General features: G+C 45.4%; 1 protein-coding gene across 1 annotated transcript; it reads right to left on the reverse strand.

Annotated features, from left to right (window-relative positions):
• Positions 1–994: 994 nt before the first annotated feature.
• Positions 995–15,021, reverse strand: Prdm14 (PR/SET domain 14). The gene is made up of 7 exons (XM_008848916.1): positions 14,358–15,021; positions 13,749–13,802; positions 13,497–13,654; positions 11,349–11,616; positions 4,625–4,827; positions 2,954–3,055; positions 995–1,222 (listed from the first exon to the last, which is right to left on the reverse strand). Exons 1-7 carry the CDS (start codon positions 15,019–15,021, stop codon positions 995–997), a joined length of 1,677 nt encoding a protein of 558 aa, XP_008847138.1.
• Positions 15,022–17,123: the final 2,102 nt, after the last annotated feature.

Genomic DNA, 17,123 nt, shown 5'->3' on the forward strand with positions numbered 1-17,123 from the left:
TGGAATTGGAGTAACAGATGGTTAGTCACCATGTGGATGCTGGGAACCAAACCCAGGTCCTCAGCAAGAACAGCCAGTGCTCTTAAGAGCTGAGGCATCTCTCCAGCTCCCACATTTTTCTTTCTAGCAGGTCTATCTCCCCACCCCCCACCTTTGTTCAGCCCTGTATTTTTCATGAGTCACCTAATAAGACTTGAAGAAAAAATCCACTTTATTTACCAAAAAAAGAAATCAGGTTTAAAATTAGAGCAGCATAAATGTTCATTTAGTTTTTTCAACTTTCTTTATGGATACATCTTTCCAAATTGGTAAATGTCAGATGGTGGCATGAATTACCAACCTTTGGGCCCTGGAAGTCATTTTGTTTGATAGACATATTACCTAGCATTGTTCATGTGGTGAATGAGTGAAATGAATCCAAGTAAAGATGGAACATTAACTCACAGGAAGACTTAGTTATAACACTATTAAATCTCTAGCTTGGATGAACTTGCCTGGGTGTGGTGGCTAACCCCTGTAATCCCAGCACTTGGGAGACAAAGAAAGGAGGCTCAGGAGCACAGGTAATTTCCAGCTACAGAGCAAGTTCAAGGCCAGTCTGGGCTACATAAGGCCTGGTTTAAAAAAAAAAAAGAGAAAACGTTTGTGTTGTTCTGAATAAATAGTGGGTGACTATGGACATTGTATAATAGGAAAGGTCTTCTTTTCTTTTATCACAAAATCTAGAACTTTATTCCCAGTCCCTGAGCCACGAGCCACAGGAACTTCCATAGTTAGTTCACTGGCATCCCATTCTTAACACTTGGGAAAAGTCTAAGCCATCCTTGCTGACTGTTGTAGGTGAATCTACCAGCATCCCACTCTTGTTAACACTTAGGAAAGCATTTCTGCAGAAGATGTTAGACCAACACCACAATCATTTGTTCATGAGATGCAGCCACAGCAGAAATTAGAGTCATAGTTTTGGGTCTTCACTTGGCTCTGCTCTTGAGTGCTAGCGATCTTTGTGAAGCTTCATGTGGGAATAGAAAGATTCTCGATCTAGGAAGCTTTTCCCACAGATGTTGCAGGAGCCACTTTCATCTTCCTTGTGTGAACGCCGGACATGGCTGTCATGGGCAGCATGGGATGCAAAAGGCTTACCACAGTGCTTGCACTTGAAGGGCTTCTCCCCAGAGTGCTGTCTGATGTGTGTGCGGAGTATGCTGGAGGCAGTGAACTTCTGCAGAGGACAGAAAGTAGACAGCTTCTGTGGACTGGACAACTCAACAAAGGAGTTCATCGTAATTGGCACTTACATCACTCATTTGTTTTTTTTTATTGAAGCCTGGGTTTAAGTCTATAGAACATTCTCCATCAATAGCAGCAACCTTTATCAAAAGGACTGGACTGGGTGGGTGAAATTGCTCAGCAGGTGAAGGTGCTTGGTGCTTGGCACCAAGCCCGACAACCAGGACCCAGATGGTGGACAGAGAAAACCTATTCTCGAGGTAGTCCTCTCACCTCCACATGTGCATCATCGCGCATGACTGCCCTGCCCTAAACACACTAAGTAAAATGAAATTTTAGAAGTTAAAAAAACAAAGGATTGAACTGATTTGTTGTTCTGGATGATATAAGTAGCATTAGCTATTAAACCAGTGCTTTGTATATCGCCAAAATAGGAAGTGTTTTAGTATATTTCTAGAACATAGTTAAGGGCTGGAGAAATAGTTGAGCAGTTAAGAGCATGTACTGCTCTTGCACAGGACCTGAGTTTGATTCCTACCATCCATGTTGGGCAGCTCACAACTACCTATAACTCCAACTCCAGAGGGATCTGACATCTTTGGTTGCTCACATGCATGTGTACACACACACACACACACACAAACACAAAAACTAAAATATTTAAAACCTGGTCAAATAATTTTCTTTATTTCCACATCCCAAACCCTCTTCACTTTTGTAACGAGGTTCTATGGAACATAAATCAGATGCCACCCTCGCAGTGTCTCTCTAGAGTGCTTGATTAGCATCATTCTCCCAGTGTGATGATAACACATTCAAGTAGTAATAACAGTAGCTGACATTCAGAGGGTACAACACACCTGGCACTGTTACATAAACTTTACATGTACTGACTGTTATAACCCAGTAACTCAAAAGACAGTGTCTCCCCATTTACTCATGAAGAAACAAAAGCTAATGTACTTGTTCAAGGTTGCAGAGTTAGGCAGGCATCAAAGGCAAGGGTTTAACCTTAAATTAGGTTTGTGCTCTTACATTAGTTTTTAAGCTCCCAGTTTGTAATGTACTTATTTTTAATATTTCTTGCATTTTTAAAGATTTTTTTGTCTTTGAGATAGGGTCTTCTGTAGCCCCAGCTGGCCAGGATCTCACTATATAGACCAGGCTGGCCTCAAACTCACAAAGATCTGCCTGCCTCTGCCTCCCAAGTGCTGAGACTAAAAGTGTGTACCACTATGCCTAGCTGCATTTTTAAAGATGTTATTTGTATTTATTTGTACATGTGTGTGTGAATGTATGTCAAGCGACCAGAAGAGGGCTTTAGGTCTTCTGGAGCTGGAGTAACAGGTGATTGTGTTTCCTGATGTGGGTGTTGGGAACTAAATTCAGGTCCTGCAGAAGAACATCAAGTACTCTAAACCTCTGAGCCATCTCTCCAGCCCTTAAATATTTCTTTTGGATACATTGTAATCCCTGTTTGTGTCTGCAATCATCAGAGCCTTGTAAATTTCTGGTTATTTCATGATATATGCCCCCAAATTCCAGTTTGGCCATAGGAAGACATATCTGACCACTTCCAGCAAACTTGAACTATTGTACAGATTGACTAATCAACCAACATTTACCCAAGATGCATTGTAAATCAGATTTTGTGCTTCCAGCTCTTGCCTACGCAGCCCCATGCTGGACCCAAATGGACCCTGACAAAGGATGTCCCACCTACCTTTGTACAGTACACACACTGGTACGGCCTGTCTCCCGAGTGGACCCGCATATGCTTGTTCAGGCTTGAAGACTGAGAGAAGCATTTCCCACACATAGAACACTACAGCAAAAAGAAAGAGTTGAAATTTAATCTTTCCCCCAGCAGCGGTCTCAGCATTATGTCCTCCCAGGGGTGGGTGAGAGAAAATGTTTTAAATTTAATTTTATCTATCTATCTATCTATCTATCTAGAGTGTACGTGTGTGTGTGTGTGTGTGTGTGTGTGTGTGTGTATAGGCACATACCATAGCACACATGTAGAGAACAAAACAACTTTAGAGAGCTGATTCTCTCCTTCAACTATGGGTTCTGGGAGGTAAGCTCAGGTTTACATGAATGTCCTCGGAAACTTATTCATTCTGTGTACTTCTGTGGCTCCTCAAACCCTGCTGGGTTCGGCTGTCTAGGCCTGAAACTACAGCTCAAGACTTGAACTTGCCTCAGGCCTTCCCAAGTGTTAAGAATAGACGTATCATGCCTAGTAAGACAGAGTTTTTGCACCAGTTCAGTATGTGCTCAAACTGGGGGTTCAACGTCCAACACCAAAGCTGAGACCAAAATCAAGTATCTGAAGTTCTACTTCACTTGAATTTTCTTCTGGTGAAATTAAGTGGTAACTAAGAAAAATCAATGTCTGAACATAAGTGGTATAGAAAACCATGGAAAATTTCAGGGTAAGCTGTGAGCAGCTTAGATGATAGATGTTGAGCTCAAGAGAGAATTCCTGGTAGAGATTAGAAAACTAGAGTTAAGAGTAGTACAGTTGTCTTGGTAAAACATGAGACGACTCCACCAGCTTCTGTAAAGGGAAGGAATCTAAAGACCCTGTGGTTGGGATGGGTCAGTGGGTGCAAGCATGAAGATCTGAGTTCAATCCCAGCACCTATGTAAAAAGCCAGGCAAGGCCATGTGTATCTATAACCCCAGGACTGTGGTGGGAGGAGACGGGAGGATTGCTGGTGTTTGCTGGCTACCAGCCTAGGTGCAGGTTCAGTGAAAGACCCTGTCTTAAAAGAATAAGCAAATTATCCATATTGGTGCAATAGTGGCACTTTGATATTATCTTATGTGTATGAGTGTATTGCCTGCATATATGTGAGTACACCCATGTCATGCAATGCCACGGGATGTCAGAAGAGGGCTTTGAATTCCCCTGGAACTGGAGTTAAGGATGGTTCGTAGCCCCCATGTGGGTGCTGGGAATCAAACCCAGGTCCTCTGAAAGAGCAGTCAGTGCTCTTAACAACTCTGAGGCATCTCTCCAGCCCCAATAGTGGCACTTTTATCTTGTGGGTAATAACTGTCTCATTGGACTTAAGGCCCACTCAGCAGGAAGGAATCCATGCATGGTACTGTAAACACAGCCAAGTATACATTGTTGGAGAGGTCATAGACCCCAGAAGAACCTACTTCTGTCACTTTCCTAGGCCAACATGATTTCTTACTATACACTGTGCTGGGCATGAACCCTAACACTTTTAATACAATGCATGCTACCACTTCTGCTCCATCCAGTGTGGCAGGCATTGAGTCTTCCAACCAGTACCCACAAGCCCTCCCCATGTGTGCTGGAGGATGGGGGGGTGAGAGCAGAATGTCAAGATGGCCATCAAACCTCTAGACTGCTCACCAGGTAGGGCCTGTGCTTCTCATGGACATGAAGAATGTGAATCCGGAGCCGGTCCCGCTTCTCAAAGGAGCGTTGGCAGAGAGAGCAAGGAAATTTCCTATCTCCCCTGTCCACACAGGGAGTGTACTTGAGATGCTTATCTCGGTAATATTTGTAGGTAAACACCTTTCCACACCGCTCACATCTGTAACCTTCAGCAGACTCTGTCAAACACAGGGGTGTAAGAGCCTGAGGGTTTGAAAAACTTAAGTTTACAGGAAAACTATAGACAAAACAAAGCCAGGTGTGGTGACACACACCTGTGATCCCAGCCCTCCAGAGGATAGGGACAGAAGGATCAAGAGTGCGAGGCCATCCTTGACTGCATAAAGAGTTTGAGGCTGTCCTGGTCTACATGCAATTTGTTTTAAGAAACCATCCTTGATCCCCTTTCTTTATAAAACAAAGAATAGCCTGAGCTACAAGCTCAAAACCAACACCAGAACACCTACAGATGGCTTCACAGTGTGGTTTCCTCTGAAGTTTACTTCTGAATTTTCAGAAGATTCTGGAGCTGGGGGGTGGGAGTGGAGAGATGGCTCAGTGGCTAAGAGCACTGGCTGTTCTTGCAGAAGACCGGGTTTGAATCCCAGCACCCACATGTGGGTAACAACCGTCCCGAGAATCTGATGCCCTCTTCTGCTCTCTGAGGGCACTGCATGACACGGGTGTATTTCTATACATGTAGGCACAACACCCGTACACAGAAAATAATTTTTTTAAATTTGGAAACAATATTCTGGAGCTAGAATGTTCACATGAAAAATAAGGGTGAGCCAGGAACGGTGAGCAGACCGGAAATCTCAGCATTGGAATACTGGGCAGGAGAATTGCTGAGAATTTGAGGCCAGGCTGTACTGTATACTGAGAGCCAGCCAGCCAACCAACTAACAAAATAAATCTTGCATTTTCCTTAATACACAAGTGATGATGCTAACATGTATTGAGTCTTACAGGAGAGATGTAGTTATTTAGTGACAGGCAAACCAAAGAATAGTAAATCTATTTTTATCAGTGGAGGAGAAAGGAAGAGTATAGAGCTGACGAGGGTGTCAGATTCATGTGTCTATGTAAGGAGTGGAGTTTTAACACCTACAATCCCAGCACTGGGAGGCAGAGGCAGAAAGGTCAAGAGTTCCAGGTCAGCCTTGGCTATAGCAAAACCTTGACACAGAACAGAAACAACTGAAACCTAAAACAGATATGAATGTGTTGGGAGCTGAGGAGAGGACAGAACCACCTCCAGAAGGACTTGAGGACTCCGGGGAGACCAGTTAAAAGCTTGATTCCAGCCCTGGGAACCTTACTGTCTGTCCCCATGGGAAGGAGAGGAAGGAAGATTGAAGTTTGTGACCTCCAGGACATCACGGAAGGCAGCCAATCCAGGACGAGACACAGCCCTGCTGTGGGGACTCTAATTCAGAGCTAGGATTTTGTTTTGTTTTGAGAGTCTTGTTATATGGCGTAAGCTGGCCTGAACCAAAGAGATCCTCCTGCCACTGCCTCCTCCCACTCCAGTGCTGGTATTACAGGTCCACAATCCCCACATCTAGGGTTTTTATTTGTTAAAAATATTTGGCCTTCCTGGCTCCTAGGGCAGAAAGGGTCTCCAAGATATGGTCAGGGATTTTTACAAATGAAAGTGTTAAAGCACAGCAAAATTCAGAATAAGGGTTCAACAGTGACTCTAAGAGCAACTATTTGGGCAGAAATGGAAGAAATCTTTACCAACTGGCTTCAGCTTCAGCTGGCTACTGAATTTGGAAATGTATCTTAGTCCGATTTCTAGATTTTCTTCTATCCCTTTCATCTTTTCCTACCACAATCACTTTCCCCCCACAGGTTTCTTAATACTGATAACAGTATGCTCTGATTAAATACTTTAGCCTGGTGATAATTGAGTTGTCTTCAAAGATCAGTGCACACTAATCCTAACTTTTTTTCTTTTTTTGAGACAGGGTTTCCCTATAGCCACAGCTGGCCTAGAACTCTCTATGTTCAGGACATAGACCAGGCTGGCCTATTTCATAGAGATTTTCCTGTCTATATCTTCAGAGTGCTGGGATTAAAGGTATGCCACCAAGCCCTTCTTAATCTCAGTGCTTGGTGCTCCAGAGGGTGAAGGAGGAAGATTGGGAATTAAAGGCCAGCTTGTGCTTCAAAAGACTATCTCAGTCTTCAAGTTGATAGATTTTTAAAAACTTGTTTTTTATTGAATTTTGTTGTATTTCATACAGAATACCTCAATCTGAATCATCTTTATAGCCCCCTCTCCCGGAACCCATATACTCTGTCCTGGGTGTTAGGGTCCACTGGTCAAGTCAGTGTCCCCAGACATTTCCCAGTGCAAGTCCATCCTCAAGTTGATAGAGTTCATGTTAATATTCTTCCCATAGTAAATGTCTTCATATTCTGTAAACTCATCAAAAACACCCTAAACACAGGGACTCTTGCATATTCAAATAGCCCACTCACAACAGTTCAGAACCTGTTTTTGCAACCCAAGACCTTATAGAGGACGGCTTCCAACCCTCACCGAAATGTCTTTGAGAAAAACTTTTCTTGACAAAGCAGAGGAAGTCTTGAATCTTTCTGAGACAGGATCTCCCTGTGTAGCCCATGCTAGACTTGAACCTAGAATTATCCTGTCTCGACCTCCCAAGTGTCAAAGCTATAAGACACACACCTCTATGCCCAATTTGATCTTTTTTTTTTTTTTTTTTTGGTCTTTTTTTGAGACAGGGTCTCCCTACAGCTCCCAATGACCTGGAACTTACTCAGTAGACCAGGCTGGCCTAGAACTCAAAGAGATCTGCCTGCCTCTGCCTCCCAAGCGCTGGGTTTAAAGGCGTGCATCACCACGCCCAGCTTGATCTTTCTTTTTAAAACATTTCCCAAAACATTCAGTGATAGAGCACTTGCCTGATAGGCTTCAGGTCCTGGGTCTGGCTTAAACCTCAGCACAGCAATAAAACAAAACAAAATACACTCATAGTAACAGAAAACACATGAAGTCGTCTATAAGTCTTCCCAATAAATCGTTTTTTACAAGTTCCCTTCCACACATTGTTCAAAACCCATGTCACCTGCCAATGCTATATGCATCAAATGTTTAGTTCAGATCTGAAGCACAGGTTACTGAGTACAGGAGTTTTCTCCATCACCTGTGGCTGTTATGATTTGATCTCAAATACCTGTACACTACTCCACATTAATGTATCATTTTCTTTGTGCGTGTGGTGTATGCATCCACGTGGGGGATAGGTGTGCCCTTCTACACACATGTGGGAGACAGAAGGATGTCCTCCTGTCTTCCTGTAGCACTCTCTACCTTATTCCCTTGAGACAGAGTCTCTCACTGACCAAACTTGCCCTGTTGGCTAGGCTGGCTGACCATAGAGTTCCAGAATTATGCTTGTGTCCCTCCCTCAGTGCTGGGATTACAAATATAAGCCATGCTTGTCTTTCTATGTGGGTGTTGGGGATTCAAACTCAAGTTCTTGTGCTTGCTCAGCAAACACTCTTCCCTCTGAGCCATCTTTGCAGCCCCCTCTTTATTTTCTTTAACAACATTCCATTATTGAGTATTCTGGTTATTTACATTTTTTTCACTCATATGCTCAGTGCTATAATAAAAGTCCATGTGGGGATGAGCTGGATATGGTGGTGCAAGCCTTTAATCCCAGCACTTGGGAGGCAGAGGAGGCAGGTGAATCTCTGAGATCAAGGTCAGCCTGATCTACATAGAAAATTCCAGGCCAGCTGGGGCTACAAGGAGACCCTGTCTCAAATAAAACAAAAATCCATGTGGGTAAATCTTTATGCTTTGGGACTATTTATTTATTCTTTGAGACAGGTTCTCACTATAATCAAGGCTGGCTTTGAACTTGGTATATACCCCCAAATGGCTTTGAACTCACAATCCTCCAGCCTCACTCTCCCAAGTTCTGGGATTATAGATGTGCCCCCCCCCCCCCCCCCCCCCCCCGCCAAGCTGGACTTTTTCTTTTTTTGTTATTTTTATAACATAAGTGTATTGCCTGCATGTATGCACTCTTGTTGTACAGTGCCCATAGAGGTCTGACACCCTGGAACTGGAGTTGTGGACAGTTGTTAGCCGCCATATGGGTGCTGGGAACCAAACCTGGGTCCTCTGCAAGAGCAGCCAGTGTTCTTAACAATAAGTCATCTCTCCAGTCCCATTTTATTTTGTTTTGAGACAGGGTGTGATTCTGCAGGTCAGGCTGCCTGGGACTGTGTAGCCCAGGCTGGCTTCACACTTGTTATAATCCTCCTGCCTGGATTTTATCTTGATGGCAAAGTTCTAACAGAGACATCAAAGAATATGGATGTTCTGACATTTTATTACATATTGCTGAATAATTTCTCAAAAGGATAAGAATAATTAAATCATGTGAACCATTCATTAATCATGCCTTTCTCTTAATTTCACTTTTTTCTTGTATGTCAAAAACAGTTGAGGCATTTCTGAAAATGACCAAAAAAGACTTTCTTGGTTTGGTGCAAGTGGGAGGTGTAGACAATCTACTGACTCGCCTCTCATCCATCTCTTTCTACATTCCCATGCTCCACACATGCTGAAGAAGTAGGAAGAGACTTCTCCTACCTCCTCCTGACCTCCCCTCATAGCTCAGACTACTGGCAGATCCTGTTCTTATTTCCTGTCCCGTCACTGGTAGAGGTTTCCTTGCCATTGACTTCACTGTTTCCAAAGCCTGAGTCACCGTCTTTCCCTCCCTCTGCCCTTCACATCCGTTTTTTCACACCTCATCCTAAGCAGCTTTCCCCAATTCAGTTTTAATGTCTTCCCCCTTCAATCAGTACACATCACGATGCAGGAACTGAAGATATTTAAGAGTTTATAATCTGCCAGGCATGGCGGCACATGCCTTTAATCCCAGCACTCGGGAGACAGAGGCAGGGGGATCTCTGTAAGAGTTCCAGACCAGTTGGGGTTACAGAGTTTATAGTCCTTTCCTGAAGTGAAGATGGGCATTCTGACCATCACCAGTGTATGGCAAATGCAATTTGCATGTTTTGCCTTCTCCTTAAGACATTTGTTACACCATAATAATGTTGTCTTCTTATAGTTACAAGTTCTTTACATTTTTGTCCCGCTTAGCAGGTCAGTAGCTCCCAAACTCTTGTGTGCATAAAATCAGTTGGGGGGAGAGATGGCTCAGTGATTAAGAGTACTGGCCGATTATGTGGAAGACCCGAATTCAAATCCCAGCACCCACATGGCAGTTGACAACTGCCTGTAACTCCAGTTCCAGGGGATCTGATGCCCTCTCTGTCCTCCATGGGCACTGCACAATGTGGATGTACTTACATACATGCAGGTAATACATGAATATACACAAAATAAAAATAAGACTGGGCATGGTTGCAAACACCTTTAATCCCAGCACTCGGGAGGTAGAGGCAAGTGGATCTCTGAGTTCAAGGCCAGCCTGGTCTATATAGCAAGTTCCAGGCCAGCTGGGGTTACAGGAAGACCCTGTCTCAAAAAAAAAAAAAATCAGTTGGACAGATATTTAAAAATAAATTGGAAATTTGGATATGGTATTACACGTCTATAATCCCAACACTTGGGAATTGGGAGGCAGAAAGATCAGGAATAATTCAAGGCTAGCCTGAGTGGCATAAGACCCTGCCTCAGACAAAACAAAAATGCAGGCCTGGGGATCAGTTCGGTGGCAACAGCACCTGCATAGCATGCTCTAGCATGATCTGAGGATTTCCAGAGCTTATCGCTACAGTTGTGTTGCTGGGTCTCCATCTCCTTGCTATTCAGCTGTAGTCCAGAGACCCAGCAGCACACCCTGGAAGCTGAGGGAGATGCAGTCTCAGACTCTACCCTTGACAAAAAACTGGCATCTCTTTATAAGATCTCCAGATGTTCACACACACACACACACACACACACACACACACATCAAAGTTCAGTAGTCAAGAGTTCCCTTGTAATCGCAGTACTTCAGAGACTGAGGCAGAAGGTTGACAGTTCAAGGCCAGCCTGGATTCTATTGCGAGACCCTGTCTCAAAGAAAATGGAGGGAGGGGGTTGGTGAGAGTAGAGCCTTGCTCAGTCATTCTCAAACTTGCCTGGGACTCAAAATTTAAAAAACAGTACCCTTTAGGGTCTGAAAGTAGAACTCAGAGTATTTATCTAGCATGCAAGAGGTCTCAGCAGTGAAAAAAAAAAGTTTATACAAGATGCCCAGCCTACATATAATGCATCAATTTAAAGCAAAAACTTAATGCTTACTATTTCTTAAGTGGTTCTCATCAATATTTTCTATTCTAATTTTTCTTTAATGCTGGTCTCAATCAATCACTAAATTGATTTTCCATCCCACTAAGATACTGCAGTCCACCATTTGAGAAAGTTGGCCTGAGCAAAGATAAATCAGAAACTGGCCCAACCTGTGGTATAGTGGCATTCATTTACTTTACTTTTCACTTAGGGGTTAAAAAAAATAGCTTTAGAAACAGAAGTTTTGGAAAGCTGAAAACATTTCTTCAGCTGGTGATGCTCCCACCCCATCCTTAGAGATACCCTCAATTTGGTCTGCTGGATTTCACTTGGGAACAGTTATGGAAAGAGCCCAGTTCTTCCACTAGGAGACTTCAACCGGGCTGGGCAGAGGCAGGCACTCACCATCAGAGGATCCAGACAGCTGCTTGCCTTGCTCGGTGACCTGGAGGCTCATGGGAATGTCCAAAAACTTCTCATAGCAGCTTCCATACCACACGAGGAGCTCTTGGTTTGGGTAGACCTCTTTGCAGCTCTCATAAAATATCTGGCCTTGACACTGTACAGCAACCAGGTTTTGCTCCTTGGGAAAGCGTGCACAGTTGACATAGGACATCCAGTTCCCAGAAGCTTTTCCATCTATAAAGTGGCTCAGGTGACCATCTTCAAATATCTAAATGAAACGAAATTTGTTTTTTGTGTGTGTTTTGAGACAGGACCTTGTTATGTAGCTGAGGCTGGCCTCAAACTGCCTGAACTTCCTGAGCTCAAGGATTACAAGTATGCACTACCACCCCCAACTGGGAATGAGCTTTTGATTTGCACTTTTCTTTTTGCCTGATCTGTAAAATGAAAATAAAAAATTATAACCCAAATTTCTTACTTGAACCTAAGGAATACTTTTAATTCAATTTCATGTGTATGAGTGTTACGCATGCACTTACGCTGTGCAGTGCCTATGGAGGACAGAAGAAGGCATCGGATCCATCGAACTGGAGTTATGGACCATTGTTAGCCGTGATATGGGTGCTGGGATTTGAACCCCAGTCTTCTGCAAAAGCAGTCAGTTCTTAACCACTGAGCCATCTCTCCAGTCTCCAGAACGTCTTTTTATAAATCAGATTTCTGTACAGTCACAACTAGCATATAATATAAACCCACTTAAACTTAATAAACCCCTCCCCGTTTTGAGATAGGGTCCTATGTAGCCCAGGCTGGTTTTGAACTTGCTTGTATAGCTAACGATGACCTTGAACTTCTGATCTTCTTGCCTCTACTACTGGAGTACAGGTATGTGCCATCATGCCCAGTTTATGTGGAACAAGTGATTCAGGCATGCTGGGCAAGAACTCTGCCAACTGACCTACATTCCCAGCACCTACTTAGTAACCTAAAGATATATTTATAGATTATGCAACATACTTTTAAATATTTTATTTTTATTTTGATCTTTTTGAGACAGGGTTTCCCTGTAGCCCCAGCTGGCCTGGAACTTGCTATGTAGATCAGGCTGGCTTCAACTCACAGAGATCTGCCTGCCTCTGCCTTTCAAGTGCTGGGATTAAAGGTATGTGCCAAGCCCAGCCTTAGTTATTTTATGTGTATACATGTATTGCCTATATGTATGTTAAGTGCACCCATGTCATGCAGTGCCCACAAAGGACAGAAGAGGGCATCAGATACCCTGGAACTGGAGTTACAGAGAGTAGTTAGCTGCTGTGTGGGTGCTGGGAACAAAATCCAGGTCTTCTGTAAGAACAGCCAGTGTTCTTAACCACTAAGCCATCTCTCCAGCCCCACAACATACTTTTAGAAAGTTCATGTTTTTATCACTTTCTTAACATGTGAGTTTCTATGGCTAGCATGCTAATTCAATAACCAAAGGTAAGGCAAGCAGATAGGTTACATTTAACCTCAGCATTTAAAGGTCACTGATAATTTAACTTCTGCTTGACATACAGGTATATGGATGGAGTTGCCATTTAATGCTCCACTGTGGCACAGCAACTTCAGTGACTCTCATGTTTTATATTAAATAACGTCATGTTTTCAGATTATAGTCTTCCATATTGCTTGAATTTCAGATTATCTTCCTAACCTATATTCTTAGAAGTTTGGTGTCAAGATATGTAAAATATTTTAAATTATGTGGTACATTCTGATAACAGGTTTCCTCTGTAAATTAAAGCTTGCTATCTCACCAGTCTGTACTGTCACAAACTAGAAGAATGTCATTTCCTTAAATCCTTGGCCAATTTTATAAGAAAGAGCAAAGTTTAAAATTTATTTTTCCCTTCAATAGCATACTTTCAGCATGCTACAGTATTCAAAGCATTTGGTTTTGTCTGCAAATATGCTATAGTATAGTAATTCTTGAAATGTACATCCAGTGGCCAATCTGCAGATTTAAATGACTTCAGATTCCACCAGGAGGGATCATCCTGCTGGAGTCAAAATCTGTCCCTCTCAGCAGAAGGCAAAGACCTTTCAGGATCTCCCCCAACCTCAAACCACCCTCCCCTTCTTCAGCAGACCCACCAGAATCTTATTTACCTCCCACATCCGAGAATTGTCCCTATGGGTCTTGACTTCGCTGGTGTTGACCACTTTGCCTTGAAAGGGTCCAAACCTCATTCCTTTGGCAATGAAACTGCTGCAGAACACACCAAAGTGCTGGACTTCACCGAATGCTGTCTGCAAGAGGCAGAGACCTAGGAAAATCCAAGGCAAGGGAGGAAGAGAGGGTGAGCAGAGTAACTCAGCATGAGTTCTGGGAAATAAATCCAAGTGAGGAGTGCAGCCCACCTTCTGGAAGCTGAAGGGAGTCTTTATCTAGATTTTGAAGAAAATGATTGGATCCTAGAAAAAGACAGTGTTAAATTATTTTTCAGTAAAAATAAATGAACTATGAGTCGCTTCTCTGAGGAAGGGTTTCCTCCTTATCCCCTAAGGGTCGCTCAGAGTTTGATGTTTACCTATGCTTTACAGTTTTTCTTGCTCTTTCACACAGGCTTTTTGTACACAATTGCTCACTTGAGACTCAGAAAAAGACACCCTTTAGGCAAAGTTTTAACTCCATTTTGCAAACTTGACAATCAAAGACAATGCTAGGTCAAGGAGGATGGCCAAGCAGTGACCAGGTGTGAATGGCTTGAGGCTCTGCACCACCAGCCACCCCCATCCCACCCCACCTCCAGGGAATTGGGTGGACCATTTCTCTCCTAAATCCCCAGCATTCACTAAAACCAATCTTAGGAATTATGCAGTTAAGCCTGGAGGGCCCGAGAAGTGAGCCTAGGCGGCAGGAGGCTCTGCCTACACCCTATTCTGAGATCCACTTTGAAATGCTCTTCCTAACAAGGTGGTCCCCACCTGTTCCATCCAACCCAAATTCCAAATATAAATTTCCTCTACCAGAACTGTCTGTGGGGACCAAGATGCCTGAAATTGCATGGTGCAGGCGGGTTGGGTGCTCCAGGCTGGGAGTGGCCCCATATAGAACAAAACGCAGTTCCTCCTCTGTGAAGTGGAAAGGGCGAAGAGGTAGCTTCCTCTCTTGGTCCAAGGTTTGAGGGACCGATATTAACTGGGAGGTCTTCAGTCCATCAGGTAGCAGGGAAGAAACCGCCTGAGTCTGCGGAAGTAAATTTTCCGGTCCCCACCACTGGCTCTTTCGGTCGCCAATAAGGGCCAAATCTTGGTTGCTGGGGCTGCCACGCGTGTACTCAGGGCTGCTCAGAAATCCTGAGAACTCCGGAAGGAGGTGAGGAATTGGGTACCACGGCGACAGCTTGTACCAGGGTAGATTATAGAGCCGCTCACTTTGTACAACCAGACCAGGGCTGGGCAAGGGAGGTGCCACCCCGAAGGGGTTGAAAGGGGCCATCGCTTGGGATGCAGACTCTGCAGCCTCTAACTGCCCCAGAGGCCGGAAGTCCTCCTCGCTGGTGGCCAGGTTCCTGTAGTGGCGGTAGCCCGGGAAAGGGGTGTAGTAAGCAGCCAGGTGCCGGGGAGTACTCTGGAGCGGGTAGTGTACCTTGTCCTGGGACTCGGTCTCACTCGGCGGCGGTATAGCCATCGCAGGCTGAGTTCCGCAGATCTCCTGAAAATCGAAGCGGCTGAGTGCAAGAGTCCCAGGTGGTTTACCTGTCTGGTTTCTCCCACCCCTGTCAGCCCCTAAGTTAGCGAATAAACTTCCCAGTTCGATCCCACCAAGTTTATCCTAGGAAAACAAAGCAAAAAATACTAAACACAAATCTTAAAAATCTTAAACGAAAATCTGCCACAATCCCGCCCGACTGCAGGATGTGGGTTCGGGTCGCCTTTTCCTCGGCGCTCCAAACTATCCTGATCAAAGACTGCTGGCCTCCAACACCTGCTGTCCACACTGGCCCCCCCAACCCGGCTCCTGCAAAACGTGTTTCAATTCCCCTTTGCTTCTAATTCTCAGGCCAACAAAAACGTTCCTCCAGAGTCAGTTGAGGCTCTGAACCTTTCCTCATTCAGGATGGTCCAGAGCCAGAACCATCCAGCAAGGGCTAGGGGCAGGCGGCGGCTCTAGGCAGAGCCAAGGGGCTCGCTCCGGGTTGGGATTCCGACCAGGAGCTCCGCACCAGTGCGAACCCTTTGGGGAGACCCTTGCTTCATCTCCAGTGCTCAGTTCCCCACCGACCCAGCGGCCCAGTCTGGCCACATCCCAACTCTGCCATCATTTCAGCCTGCGTCGCCTCTGGAGACCCAGGGATGACAGGTCTCTAGCCAGATAAGAGAAACCTCCCTGGCCGCCAGTCCTATGTCTCCCGCTGCGGTCCCGCCCGAAACAGGGCGCTTTGGTGATCTCTCACCAAGGCTGAGGAACTGAGCTCCAGGAGGGCCCGCGGGTCTTGAGGGCAAGATCAATGCTTCTAATAAGAAAGCCAACCAGGGTCATGACTCAGAAATTAAAGAACACGGGGTCAGGAGGAAAGGTCAGGCACCAAGCAGGCAGGCATCTGTCCATCTCCTAAGGCTCCGAAGGCGCTCGGTTCCAACTCCAAGGGCCTGCAGTTTGGGAGCTGTGGGGACCAAAATCCACACGGACTGAAAGAAACCCCGAAACAGAAAAACCAACACCCAAAACGAACTTCGATAGGGAGTGCAGCGCAACCTTCCCTGCCGCACTTTTGGCTGGGGAAACCCTGCACACAGTCACTTACCTCCGGGACCCAACTCCAGACCTCTCCCAACTCCAGATCTCCAGAGCAGTAGCCTTCAGGCAAACCCTGAGGGCGGGGCCAGCTTCAAGGAGGAGGGTTCGGGCTGGCCGCAGGGCACTTGGAGGGCGTGGGTAAGGATGCGACCAGGCCCTCGCTGGTCCCCAGTCCTTTTCTCCCCGCCCACCACAGCCATTGGCGGTCGCTGGGCTGTCTCTGGGTCCCCAGATATCACCCACCTCACTCCTCTGTTCTACAGACCCCCGCCTCCCCCAGAGGAATCCTAGGGTGCTTTTGACCCGCCTGTCCAGACTGACACTATTGATGTTCCAGGCTAGCGGAGTCAGGGAGCAGAGCAAGTGTGCCCAGGGTCCCCAGAAGCTCATTGGTAAACACACACCACCCTGAGCTGGTGTGGGAGTGTCCAGGGCAGGGCAGATGTGCCCATGGTCCTCAACAAGCCTATTCGTGTACACACACGCACACATACTACACCCTAAATTGTAGTTTGGGAGCGAGAGCAGGACAAGTCTTGTCCAGGGTCCAATAAGCTCATCTGTAAGCACACAAACACATTCTTTAAACCAGCATTCAGGAGCTGAGAGCCTGACAGGTGTTCTCAAAAGCCTCCCCCCACCGCCACCACCCTGAACTGGTAGAACCAGGTGGGCCTTTGTCTCATGGTCAGGAGTTGGGTGCTATCCCAAGAGGTGAGAAGCAGCGCCCTTCGGGTCATTTGTACTGACGCCTGAGCTTTGTGGGCTTCCACGCCCTTCGGAGTTTCGGGGTTGTTTTGCCCTCTCAGCTGCTTTTACTTCTCTGATTTTAGCCATCACAAGTCAGTCAGCCACCACGTCCCACACCTCAGCTGACCCTGCACCTGAAGGCTTGAGACCTTAAACCATTCTCTGAAAACCAAACGTAGAGACTGTACCTGGTGCTGAACCGAATGTACTTTTATTCCACCTCTGGCCTTTGAGGGGGAGAA

Source organism: Nannospalax galili, unplaced genomic scaffold (genome assembly GCF_000622305.1).
Source record: "Nannospalax galili isolate Female #2095 unplaced genomic scaffold, S.galili_v1.0 scaffold102, whole genome shotgun sequence".
NCBI classification, from domain to species: Eukaryota; Metazoa; Chordata; class Mammalia; order Rodentia; family Spalacidae; genus Nannospalax; species Nannospalax galili.